A 13,369-nucleotide genomic window follows, 5' to 3' on the forward strand; every position below is an offset into this window, starting at 1 on the left:
TGTGTATGTGTGTGAGAGAGAGAGACTCAGACCCCTGATACATTTGTAAGACTTGTGTGACTTCAAGGTTATAAGTGACATCATCTGAAATCTCTTCTAAACCAGTTCACCTGCATCTAAACAGCTGGAAGTGTTAGTTGGCAGTAGAAAACTTCAAAGCTGGTGGTTGCAGCTGACTTTCAAGCTCAGCCATACTACACGAAGGCCCACCCGCATTATCATAACAACCCTCCCCAGGCATCAGCAGTGTTTAGTTAACTCAAGTGTGCATGTGTGAGTGCATAGGTGTGTGTGATCTGATCCAGGCTGAGACGTAAAGAGCAATTCAACATCCTAAACGCTCTAAGTTCGAGCCCAATGCAGAACGTGACCATTAAAAAGGATAATAAGGTTTATGATGCTGCTACTTTTACCTCTCAAAGATACACATGTGCACAGATGTGGTGAAGATCTACAGTGATCTACTTTAGCTGCCCTCTGACTCACATCAGACACATTCAACAACACAAGCTGGCAGAAAACAAGCGGCACACTGAAAGTCGCAGAGTGCGCAAGCTGAATACTGTGTAAATTATAATTCATATTCTTTATCATGCCTAATACTGGTGCACAGAATAGCTTATGAGGTGTGTAAGTGGCTGTGTTCCAAAACCTAGTGAGCTGCCTTGCTGTCTACTGCCTACACAGGGAACATCAAGACTGACTGATATGGAACGCTCTACATAGGCAGCAACTCATGTAAATTGTGCTCCTTGGGAGTCTGATTTAAAGAAGTTTTCTGTTATCATGTTGCTAAGCTAACAATGTGAATGTATAAAAATGCACATCTTGCATTTATTTTATCAAAAATACAGTAAAGAAAGCAAAAGTATTAAATATTATTAGAATTTTCCTAATTTAATACATTTTAAAATGTAATTTATGCCTGTAATCCAGTCTTCAGTGTCACTGATCCTCCAGAAATCATTCTAATATGCTGATTTAGTGCTCAAGAAACATTTGTAATATGTGATCCTGGACCACAAAACCAGTCTTAAGTAGCACAGGTGTATTTGTAGCATTAGCCAACAATACATTGTACTAGTCTAAATGATCGATTTTTCTTTTATGCCAAAAATCATTAGGATATTAAGTAAAGATCATGTTCCATGAAGATATTTCGTGAATGTCCTATTGTAAATGTATCAAAACTTAGTTTTTGATTAGTAATATGCATTGCTAAGAACTTTATTTGAACAACTTTAAAGCCAATTTTCTCAATATTTAGATTTTTTTGCACCCTCAAATTCCAGTTTTTTAAGTAGTTGTATCTCAACCATGTTTTTTTTTTTGATTCTTTGATGAATATAAATTTGAACAGCATTTTTTTAAAATATAAATGTTTTGCAACAATATTAAGGTCTTTACTGTCATTTCTGATCAATTTAATGCTGAAAAACAAAATTTAAAAACAAACCGACTTTTTTGAATGTTAGTGTGCATATCATGTAATATAAACGACTTATGCAAAAAAAAAAAAAAAACATTTTAAATTAGACTGAACTGTTTTTAACAATGCTTTTTTGGACAAGAGATTCAACTTAACGAATACAAGCAATGCTGCCTAAATATATCTAAAGTCATCTTGAAAGCTGCATAATTAGTTGCATATATTAGATGCTGTCTATGTAGGCAGTACATGATCACAAAGTCAGTGTGTGTGGATAAAGAAAGTGTTTGTTGTAAAACAACAAAGCAAAGTTCAAACACTAAACACTCATGAACATGAGACTGTATGAGTTATTAAGAGCATTGATATAAGTTCAATGCGATTTGTTGTGGTTTCTGCAATTCTTGTACTGTAAAGCACATCGATTATGTACCGAGTAGCCACTGAGTAGGAAGCACACAGCAGGCTGAAGCGACGCCAGCAGTTACATTTGCAATTGTATGTAGAGATTTTCAGAGAATAAATGCGTTTTCAACTACTCTCACTCACTCACACAGCTATATACGAATGTAAACATAATAAAAATAAAAACATGTCTGTTGCAGATTCTGTAGATCCCAACACTGGTATCCCGTATACAACTGATTTGGCCTGTATTTGTAATGAGCAAACACAAAACACATTAACATACACACACTCACACACACAAATGCAAGAGTTGTATAAACATACAGAGGTGGGACGGGGATGTGGCCCCCCTGTGGCCCAGAGAACCACTGCAGCTTCTGGGCGGCAGTTTAAGGTTCTGTTCTTTGGTTCTGGGCTCTTATTAGCCACCCTAAACAACTCTTTATGACATCACGTCCACAGATAATACAGAAACCCCACCCACATCATCCCTTTTCAACTCACTACAGCAAAAATAGGCACGGAAACACTTTACTCAGATGAACTGATGAATGCTTTTTAAAAGAATAGTTCACCTAAATATGAAAAACTGCTAAAAATGCACTAACCCTCCAAGATGTAGATAAGTTTGTTTCTTAATCATAATTTCTCAGATTTTGAGAAATTTGGTCTTACATCACTTGCTAACCAATGGATCCTCTGCGGTGAATGGGTGCTGCCAGAATGAGAGTTCAAACAGCTGATAAAAACAATAATCCAGTCCATTAATTAATATCTTGTGAAGCAAAAAGCTGCATGTTTGTAGTTAACAAATTCATTATTAAGATGTTTAACTTCAAACTGCTAAAGTATAAGTCTTATATCCATAACATGGCTTTCTCGAATAAAAAAAGTCACCTTTTCTGAAATCAAGCACAGTTTACAAGCGTAAACAGTCCAAAACAGTTCCAAACAAATATGTTGGTGGATTTTGTGGTGAGAGAACCAAAGGGGATGGACTTTTTGACCGGAGGAAGTGTTGTTATAGATTATGGACTGATATTTTGACAAGAAACGGCAGTTTAAAGTTAAAATGCTTTGATGGATTTGTTTGTTTCACGCACAAAGAATTTCACAGAATGTTAAGTGATGGACTGGAGTCGTGCAAACTACTTGTGGATTATTGTGATGTTTTTATCAGCTGTTTGGACTCTCATTCTGACGGCACCCATTCACTGCTGCGGATTCAGTGAGTGTTCTAATTCTAAATTTTTCCAAATCTGTTCTGCAGTGAATGGGTGCCGTCATAAAGAGAGTTCAAACAGCTGATAAAAACAATATTCTAATTCATTAACTTCTTTTTTGAAGCAAAAACCTGCATGTTTGTAATTAACAAACTCATCTTTAAGACGTTTTTTTAACTTCAAGTCTTCATCAACAGTGACGGATTTGTTTGTTTTACGCACAAAGAATTTCGCAAGATGTTAAGTGATGGACTGGAGTCCAAACTACTTGTGGATTACTACTACTTGTGGATTATTGTGATTTTTTTTATCAAATGTTTGGACTCTCATTCTGACGGCACCCATTCACTGCTGTGGATTCAGTGAGTGTTCTAATTCTAAATTTCTCCAAATCTGTTCTGATGAAGAAAAAAAGTCATCTCTTCTAAATCAGAAGTAAAATATGCACATATCAAGTACATCTTACAAGCGAATACAGTCCAAAACAGTTCTAAACAAATATGTTGGTGGATTTTGTGAGAGGACAAAAGGGGATGGACTTTTTCACTGGAGGAAGCATTATTATAGGTTATGGACTGATATTTTGTCCAGAAGCGACTGCTTAAAATTAAATGCTTTTGTTTGTTTCAAACATGAAGAATTTCACAAGATGTTAAGTGATGGAGTCGTGTGAATTATGATTTGATTATTGTGATGCTTTTATCAGCTGTTTGATGGCACCCATTCACTGCAGTGGATCTAGCAAGTGTTCTAATTCTAAATTTCTCCAAATCTGTTCTGATGAAGAAACAAACTCACCTACATCTCAGATGGCCTGAAAATGAGTACATTTTCAGCAATTTTTTATTTTTTAGGTGAACCATTTATTTAAACTAAAGCAGCTTTGCTCACAATTTCTCTACTGCTCCCTGAAATGCGAAAAACTCTCCTCACTATGATAAACAAATCTATTTGTACTGCTCCTTTTTCACTCTTTTCTGGACCGAAGGCTTGTAAACATTACGAACCACATTAAAGGCCCCAATGAAACACTCAGAATTTACCACCAACATCACTGACACTTCAGACACTGTTTAGATGCGCACTTAAGGACTTCCTGGTAAAATAGTCATGTGACTCCATTAAGAGGGACTCTGGGGTGAAGTGGGGGTGGGAGATTTCTTTGGGGTGCTTTATGTTTGTTCAACGATGCTGAAAGACTGAAATACAAACAGATAAAAAAACCCACAACTGTACTAGCAGATGCAGTGCGCTCTCCTCCATGGTGTTGTCAGAAAATACACTAGTGATTCGTTTTGATGAATGTTCGAATGCAAAAAGGCCTCATTTTCCCTCTGTATCACGCTTGTTTGTTTTTTTGCATTCTGTTCTCCTGCAACCCTCTGAAGCCTCTGTGATTCTCGAAATAACAACACTTGGCAAGGAAATACACAAAAGTACAGAAAAAATATGGAAGCAGATTATATCCATATAGGAATATCAGGGAGAAAATGCAGTGTTCAGCCATTGTTCATATTCATCTCTCTTCTCCGTTTGTCTACTCAGTGTTTCCGAGCCACTCTCCCTAGCCGGGACTTTGGCCTGACGGTATAAGCTGTAAGCTCTACGAGTTCTTACCAAACTTAACAAGGAAAAAAAATAAATAAATAACTTTATGGGTCCTTCAAATGTCACTCAATAACAGATTTCATGTAGTTATATATTTTCATATTTTTTGTTGAAATATTATTTCTAATCCTGGAAGCAGATCTGAAAATAGTCCTTTGAATCCTTTAATTCTTTTTGTGTATTTTTTGTGTATTTTTTTTCCCAAAATACTTCATTAGAAAAAAGTCGTTCTCAGCAGGTGTTGAGAAAAATATAGACTGTGAAAAGCTCAGACTCCAGGTTAAGACTGTCCCACCCCTTAGAGAGATGTTTCACACTCTGCATCTTCAGCATGAAGGTATCTGAAGAACGAATGTCCTTTTTGTCAAATCCATGCCTGCTTAAAACCGTAGCGACCTTTTCGAATCAATCCTTAGCTCTTACTCTGTCATTTATGACTAGAAGAAGTTTCCTTGCATCTATCTCTCCTGATCTCCAACCCCCACCCCTTCCCACCCCATCTCTTCTCTTCAGAAGCCCTGTATATGACAGTAAGCCTCAAGACTTGAGAAAAGGATGTAGAGAAACCAGAGACCGAAGAAAAAGAGTGTCGTGAAGATACGCTGTGTGCGCGGACCGCCCAGCTCTCCACCGATGTGAGGCCTGCGCCGGTACAGCAGGACGCCCACCGCCAGGAAGGCAAAGATGGTGAAGAGAGTGACAGAAAATGCCAGGGAACCTGCTGGCACCTCGAACGCACGACCCTGCATGTGCCAGTAGATGGCGGCCACTGACCACGCCACGCCAATTCCCAAGAAAACGTTCACAGCGTTGCTACCGGTCACGTTACCGATAGACGCGTCTGCATAACTGTCCTGCACCGCTGCGACTTTACTGGCAAAGGTATCTGAGGAGAAAAGAGAGATGCTGATGAAGATGCATTAAATTCATTAGATTCATTAAATAATGTAATAATACAGTTGAAGTCAAAAGTTTACATACACCTTGCAGAATCTGCAAAATGTTAATTATTTGGTCAAAATAAGAGGGGTCATACAAAATGCATGTTATTTGTTATTTAGTACTGACCTGAATAAAATATTTCACATAAAGTATGCTAACATATAGTCCACAAGAGAAAATATTAGTTGAATTTATAAAAATGACCCCGTTCAAAATCCCCATTGATTCTTAATACTGTGTGGTTACCTGAATGATCCACAGCTGTTTTTGTTTAGTGATAGTTGTTCATGAGTCCCTTGTTTGTCCTGAACAGTTAAACTGACCGCTGTTCTTCAGAAAAGTCCTTCAGTTTTCACAAATTCTTTGGTTTTTCAGCATTTTTGTGTATTTGACCCTTTCCAACAATGACTGTATGATTTTGGGATTCATCTTTTCACACTCAGGACAACTGAGGGACTTTTGTAGATTAAGATAAATTTGACTTATTTTGTCTTCTGGGAACCATGCAAATATCTTCTGTAGCTTCTGAATGGTAGTACTAAATGAAAAAATATGATATTTAGGCAAAAATGTACACATCTTTATTCTATTCAAAAGTTTTCACCCCCTTAATGCATTGTTTTTCCTTTCTGAAATATCTGTGAGCGTTTGAACCTTCTGTAATAGTTGCATATGAGTCCCTCAGTTGTCCTCAATGTGAAAAGATGGATCTCAAAAATCATACAGCCATTGTTCAAATATTCTATTATATAATATCACTGGTCAAATAATTAACATTTTGCAGATTCTGCAAGGTGTATGTAAACTTTTGACTTCAACTGTATATGATTAACAAGCACTAAAATGATTTAAATAAGAAGGAATCAGATCTGTACTGATTTTATGAGCTTAAATAGATAATTGTACATTTGTAACTGTCAAAACTTCCTCCCCAGTCCAAAACTAAGCAGGAAAATTGACCTGTGAACTTCTGCATTTTGATGTCAGATAGACTGGCCTCATTAAATTCTGAGGGTCTGTGAGATGGTAGAAATAGTCATACAAAATCAAAATATGACTGATTTCGTAAGATAAACTTTTTTAACTGTAAGTGGACATGAGGGGGAAAACCATAAAGAATAACACTTTACACCACCATTCAATAGTTTGGGGTCTGTAAATTATTTTAAAGGGATAGTTCACACAAAAATGAAAATTCTGTCATTAACCCTTATGCCGCTCCAAACCTGTAAGACCTTTGTTCGTCATCGGAACCCAAATTAAGATATTTTTGATGAAATCCGAGAGCTTTCTGACTTGGGTTCAAGGCCCAGAAAGGTAGTAAGGACATTGTTAAAATAGTCCATGTGACATCAGTGGTTCAACCTTAATTTTATAAAGCTATGAAAAAAAATTCTGTTCCATGTCAGTCTTCGGCACATGAAGAAATTGTTAAAAAAAATTCTTGTAGCTTCATAATATTCAAGTTGAATCACTGATGTCACATGGACTATTTTAATGATGTCTCTACTACCTTTCTGGGCCTTGAATGTGATAGTTGTGTTGATGTCTATGCAGGATCAGAAACCTTTCAAATTTCATCAAAAATATCTTAATTTGTGTTCTGAAGATGTACAAAGGTCTTGCGCGTTTGGAACGACATGAGAGTGACTAATTAATGATAGAATTTTCATTTTTGGGTAAACTATCCCTTTAATTTCTACAAAAAAAGTTCCTACTGACCCCAAACTTTTGAAAAGTAGCATATATGATATGACCTCGTATTTACAAAAATGTAGGCAAACAAAAGCATACACAAACTCACCAGGGATGGATGTTCCCAGGGCTACAAACACCACAGCGGTGACGGAGTCCTTTAGGCCAATGGTGCAGCCGAAGTGACTGGCCAGATCACCAATCACAGCAGTCAAAAGACCGATGATCACTATGGAAACAATGAAACACGCCCACCCGTTCCAATATTCCGTGGGCGGGACGCAGGCGAACAGAACCTTCCAGAACACCGTCAGGAAGTGCATGACATAGTCGAAACAAGACGGCAGACGTTCCTCTCCCCCCTCATCCTCATCCTCATCTCCTGAGATAAAGACAGGACAACAGATAGAACGACAGAAAGCAAGAAAGAAAGGAAAAGTAGAACGGGGTAGAAAACACAAGAAAATGAAAAATGTTAGTATTGTATGTCACCCACATTACACAACTTCCACACCTGACCAAAGCCATCTATTTGACACCATGGTGATTTAGGGGTCCTGTTGCCTTGGTAACACAGGCTGTTTGATAGTCACGGCAATTGAAGGCTACACACTATGAGAGCAGCGTTTTTATTTCAGCACAGGGTCATAAAAGACTAATATGTAGGACATTTATATTTTAGATCTGTAGGAATTATTTAAACGTAGTAAAACACATCAAACAGAGCAGATCATCCTACATTCCTATTGATATTTGAAATTATTAAATTTGCCAAAATGTTTAGAACACACAAAGGTCGTAGGATGAGAAGAACCATGTAGGAGTTTTGTGGGCACTGTTTTCATGTGGGTCGGGTAATGTCACAACAGAGATAGAAATATTGTGTGTGAGCAATACAAGCATGAGTGTATGTTTACATAATAACTGAGATGGAAAGTTTTTTAAGGCCCACATTTGTTGCTTTTAGCACATTTGTGATTTTTAAGACGATCTACAATGCCATTCAAACGTTTGTGATTTATTTCTACTTATTGCTATTTTTACTCTAAATGCACAACTCTGAAAATTAAATACTAATGCCACATTGTGCAGATTTTGGTTATAATTTTCAGTCGAAGAGCAACAACAGAAGCGATGTTAGTCTTCACTGCTTTCCTAGCGATAAGAAGAGGAGAAGAGAATGGGAAGATGTCTGTGGATTAATAAAATTTCCTAAAGACCCGCATCTTTGTTCTCTCCACTTTAGCCCTGATGCCGTTGAGGCTTTTAGTAGACCAAAACTACTGAAAGAGCTTACAAATGGCAGAGACAAGAAACGCTAGATGCCATCCTGGCAGGATGTAAACATGGCAATGATTGTCATGACGCCACTGTTTCTCAGTGCAGATATATCCAGGGGCATTTAGACTCCTTGTGGGGAAAAATCAATGGTACGGCATTTGGTTTGAACCTACGCTTATATCCAACGCCACCTGTAAGCACTTTCAGTTGCTGTGGTCTTCATATCAGTGTTTTATTTTCAGAGATGTCTTGTGGTAAAAATAGCAACAGGTAGCCCAGTAGCTCAAAATATGTCTATAATATGTATAAAACGACGTGGATTTTTTAAATAAAGTAAATCTTTCATAGGCTTCTACAACATATTTCAGTAAGAGACATAATTTACGTCACATTAACACCCGGGGTTCCCTTTAACACTTAAATAGTTCAATGCATCCTTGCTGAATAAAAGCATTACTGCTGAATAAAAGGTGTTTGGCAAAACATTAAAACACAGATTTTTTTGCTGCTTTTTGTTCAGTGTTGGTAATCACCTGCACTGACAGTTATGGCCTCCATGAATTGTTCTCTCCAGGAATTTGTGCCCACAACCAGAGCCAAGTTAGTCTTCTTAATCAGCTTATCTACTGTACTCTACAGTGAACATACAAAAACAAAATGTATTACATTAACAAATATGCATAATGAACATTCCACAATGCAAAAGGCTGCTAGTCTGGCATTTTGAGTGTATGCATGTGTGTTCTGGTATATATGTGACCCTGGACGACAAAACCATTGTCATAAGAGTCAATTTTTTGAAATTGAGATTTATACATCATCTGAAAGCTGCATAAATAAGCTTCCCATTGACATATATGGTTTGATAGGATAGGACAATATTTGGTCAAGGTACAACTATTTGAAAATCTGGAATCCGAGGGTGCAAAAAAAAAAAAAAAAAAAAAAAAAAAAAACAGAGAAAATGGGCTTTAAAGTTGTCCAAATTAAGTTCTTAGCAATGCATATTACCAAGCAAAAATTAAGTTTTGATATATTTATGATTGGAAATTTACAAAATATCTATGGAACATGATCTTTACTTAATATCCTAATGATTTTTGGCATAACTGATCATTTTGACCCATATACACTGTATATTTGGCAATTGCTACAAATACATCCGAGCCACTTATGACTGGTTTTGTGGTCCAGGGTCACACAGGTTTATGTGTAATGACATGGGTACTACAACATAAACATGGTTTAAGAGGAAACTTTCTGTGCCCCCTGTAAACCAAAAAGCTTAAAAATTGCTATCAAAAATTGCCAGTAGTTTCCTGTGAGGGGTGGGTTTAGGTGTAGGGTTAGGGTAGGGTGATAGAAAACAGTTTTTACAGTAGAAAAACCATTACGCCTACGGAGAGTTCTTGTAAACCACATATACAAGAGTGTGTGCGTGTGTGTACCTTAAACTCATACGACTCCTCAATGATAATCTCTATTTTTGCATGCTCTCCCAATACAGGCTTCCCCATCTCTGCTATTCTTCTGGCTTCCTCCTCTTCTGATGACAACTTCCTGTCTGGAATATCTACAAGAGATAAAAAGACAACTTCTGTGTTGGATTGTGTCATATGCCCTGTTGAAAAATCCAGCATATGCTGGTTAGGTATGTTTTGAATCATGACTGCTGCTTTGAGCTGGTTTAAGGTGGTCATGTGCTGGTTCTAAGCTTTATCAGCTTAAACCAGCTAGGAACCAGCTTGAACCGGCTCATAACCAGCTATGGACCATCGTAAACCAGCAGCCATGCTTCAAAACATATCTAACCAGCATTTGCTGCTTTTTTCAACAGGGTGATCATTCACATGCACTCTAAAATCAACATCTGTCTCTTTTTGTCCCTTTTAAAGGACTTCGTTATTTATACACTTGCAATAATTCTTTTGAATATTCACTATAAACTGCACTAAATGTGCATATTTAGAGTTAACAGGGCTCATTCATGAAACAAGCACAGCAAATTCATGTAAAATGGTCATAATGTCATTCTTACGTAACTTGTCGCATTGAATCGAATGTGACTACTTACGTAACACCGTTTTTACAAACTATTTGTACAGTTTAGGTTTTATTTTATGAATGAGGCTAAATGTCACACTAGTTTCTCTTATTAGAAAGACTACACATGCAAACACACACAACAGGTTAACAGCCAAACTTTGTTTGACTGAACCAAGTGTGATTTGTGCTGTAGACCTGAGTGATTCAGCAGAACAACAGCACAACATCCACACACACATACACCACAAACACACACCGAAAAGCCTGAAAGTTGAGATGAACTTTCCAAACCCCCTGCAACCCAAAGCTTATCTTCTCGTGCACGTGTTAAAACACACACAAACCTGGAGACACACGTGTGTGAGGCAGACGAGACCACGATTACTGCAGATGGCCTCATCTTACCTCACACATTCACACACACTCACTCAAACTTACCATCAGCTAATAACAGAGCTGTGTGTGGAGGAAAAAAAAGAGAGAGGGAGGGGTGGAATGACATGAAGAAAACATTAGACAGATAATGGTGGAGGGAAATGCAATGAGATGTTGGACAGGGTTTATTTACTCGGATAAACATGAATAAAAAAATTCACAGCCTTTGGCGTTTCATCACCCTGCCCGGAATCTCTGAGCCGGACAGGTGCGACAGGTGTGACCGAGCAGATGTGATCAGATGTGATAGTGTGGGCCGATCCAGAGCGCCGGAGCAGGTGGTTGCCCCTGGCAACGGGAGTGTCGTAGTAGCATTTGAGATGTAGCGACAGAACAAAGAGGTGCTAAAGCTACGCTGATTATTCACACACGCTTGCTTTCCTGTTGTGATGCCGATTTTCCATTGACTTCAAATGCCTTTATAGTGTGCTAATGACACTGTCTGTCCCCTAACCCTCAGAAAAGCCTTTTTGCATTTTAGATTTTTGTATTTAAATACAGTGGTAACACTTCAAGGGATATGAAATGGAAATTCTGTTATTATTTATTCATCCTCATTTCATTCCAAACCTGTAAGACATTCTTTTTATCTGCGGAACTCAAAAGAAAATATTCTCAGTTTTCTCATGTCCAAACATTTAAAGTTAATGGCGTCTAATTTTGGTTGTCGTAAATTATATGGACAAAAAACAAACAAACAAAAAACAATACTTTCTTTAATGTTTAATGGAAGAAAGAAAGCAATACAGGTTTGGAATGACATGAGGGAAAGTAAATCAGTAGCTTTTAACCATTTTGCCTACAAGGCCCCCAGTTGTTTGAGATTTTCTGGCTAAAAAAAAAAAAAAAAAAAAAATGTGATTTATTTATTTTTAATTTTACTAACAATTTCTACCCAACAAAGTATTTTCGAGCTTTGCATAACTAGAAAATCCTATATTCACTATAAAAATGAGATTATTATTATTTCACTTGATTCTACCATGTAAGCTTTTAATTTTATCTTAATTTAATGCTAGTTTTGTCTTAGAGCTGCATTATTCTGGATAAACTGACAATCACATTTTTGTCTCAAATTGAGATCATGATTCTCTCACCATTCTGAACTAAACAAAATGTGTGACAAGTATTAATTGCTACAGTCTATTTTAAAGTGTTTCATTAATTTTAATGAACTGAACACTTTATTATATATGTATTTAACATACAATATATTTACTTCCAGAACAAAAATTTACAGATAGTGTACTCACCCCGTTGTCATCCAAGATGTTTATGCCTTTCTTTCTTCATTCGTAAAGAAATTATGTTTTTTGAGGAAAATTTCCATATAGTGGACTTCAAAGGTGCCCACGAGTCTGAATGTCCAAAATGCAGTTTAAATGCAGATGCAAAGGGCTTTAAATGATCCCAGCCGAAGAATAAGAGTCTTATCTAGAGAAACGATCAGTCATTTTCTAAAAAAAACATAAAAAAAAAATGTATATACTTTTTAACCTCAAACACTCGTTTTGTCTAGCTCTGTGAGCTCTGTGTAACCCGAGTCAATACAGTTAGGGTATGTCTAAAAATTCCCATTTCATTTTCTCCTCCAAATTTAAAATTGTCCTACATTGCTGCAGAAGTACCAACCCGGTGTTTACAAAGCAAAAATGCAAAGAAGGTCAAACGCCCTTTACAAAAAATTGTAAAACAGCAGTGTAGGGCGATTTTGTCTAGACAAGACGAGCATTTGAGGTTAAAAAGGTTATTTGAGGTTATTTTTTTTAGAAAATGATCTATCTTTTTGCTAGATAAGACCCTTACTTCTTAGCTGGGATTGCTTGGAGCCCTTTGAAGCTGCATTGAAAACTGCATTTTGGATGTTCAAACTCACAGGCGCCATCGAAGTCCACTACATGGAGATAACTCCTGAAATGTTTTCCTCAAAAAAAAAAAAAAAATTCTTTATGACTGAAAAAAGGCAGGCATGAACATCTTGGACAATAAGGGGGTAAGTACAATATCTGTAATTTTTTGTTCTGGAAGTGAACTGCTTTAATACACTAATTTTTAATATTAAAATTATGAAAAAGTGGTTTGAATGAATGATTCAATGACTCACTCATATATACTTCATTACTGGATGAATCAGGGTTTTTGAACCAATCTCTTGATACAATGACACAATTGTGGCGAAACAATGCAATTGACACAAACGTTATTTGAAGCTCTATTTTGATCGCTACCATGTATGTACCATGTATACAATGTTTATATCCGAACTATGACCTTTAATCACAGTATTTCTGTGATAATATAA

At 36.9% G+C, this 13,369-nt stretch overlaps 2 protein-coding genes across 5 annotated transcripts in view; one reads left to right on the plus strand and one right to left on the minus strand.

The window, feature by feature from the left end:
- gmfb (glia maturation factor, beta) overlaps positions 1-13,369 on the plus strand; it is a 373,066-nt gene that overhangs the window by 125,678 nt on the left and 234,019 nt on the right. The gene's annotated exons all lie outside the window — the stretch shown is intronic.
- The window catches only part of slc8a3 (solute carrier family 8 member 3), a 55,871-nt gene continuing 47,527 nt past the window's right edge, over positions 5,026-13,369 (minus strand). For 2 of the 4 annotated variants that reach the window (XM_051126925.1, XM_051126928.1), the window contains 5 exons: positions 11,071-11,088; positions 10,035-10,159; positions 9,120-9,219; positions 7,415-7,687; positions 5,026-5,554 (listed from right to left, as the gene is read on the minus strand). In XM_051126925.1, the coding sequence (XP_050982882.1) occupies positions 5,178-5,554; positions 7,415-7,687; positions 9,120-9,219; positions 10,035-10,159; positions 11,071-11,088 (893 nt within the window). In that variant the 3' untranslated portion in view covers positions 5,026-5,177. The remainder of the gene's footprint in view (positions 5,555-7,414; positions 7,688-9,119; positions 9,220-10,034; positions 10,160-11,070; positions 11,089-13,369) is intronic. The other 2 variants (XM_051126926.1, XM_051126927.1) reach the window with 2 other exon arrangements.

Source organism: Labeo rohita, chromosome 13 (genome assembly GCF_022985175.1).
Source record: "Labeo rohita strain BAU-BD-2019 chromosome 13, IGBB_LRoh.1.0, whole genome shotgun sequence".
Lineage (NCBI taxonomy): Eukaryota > Metazoa > Chordata > Actinopteri > Cypriniformes > Cyprinidae > Labeo > Labeo rohita.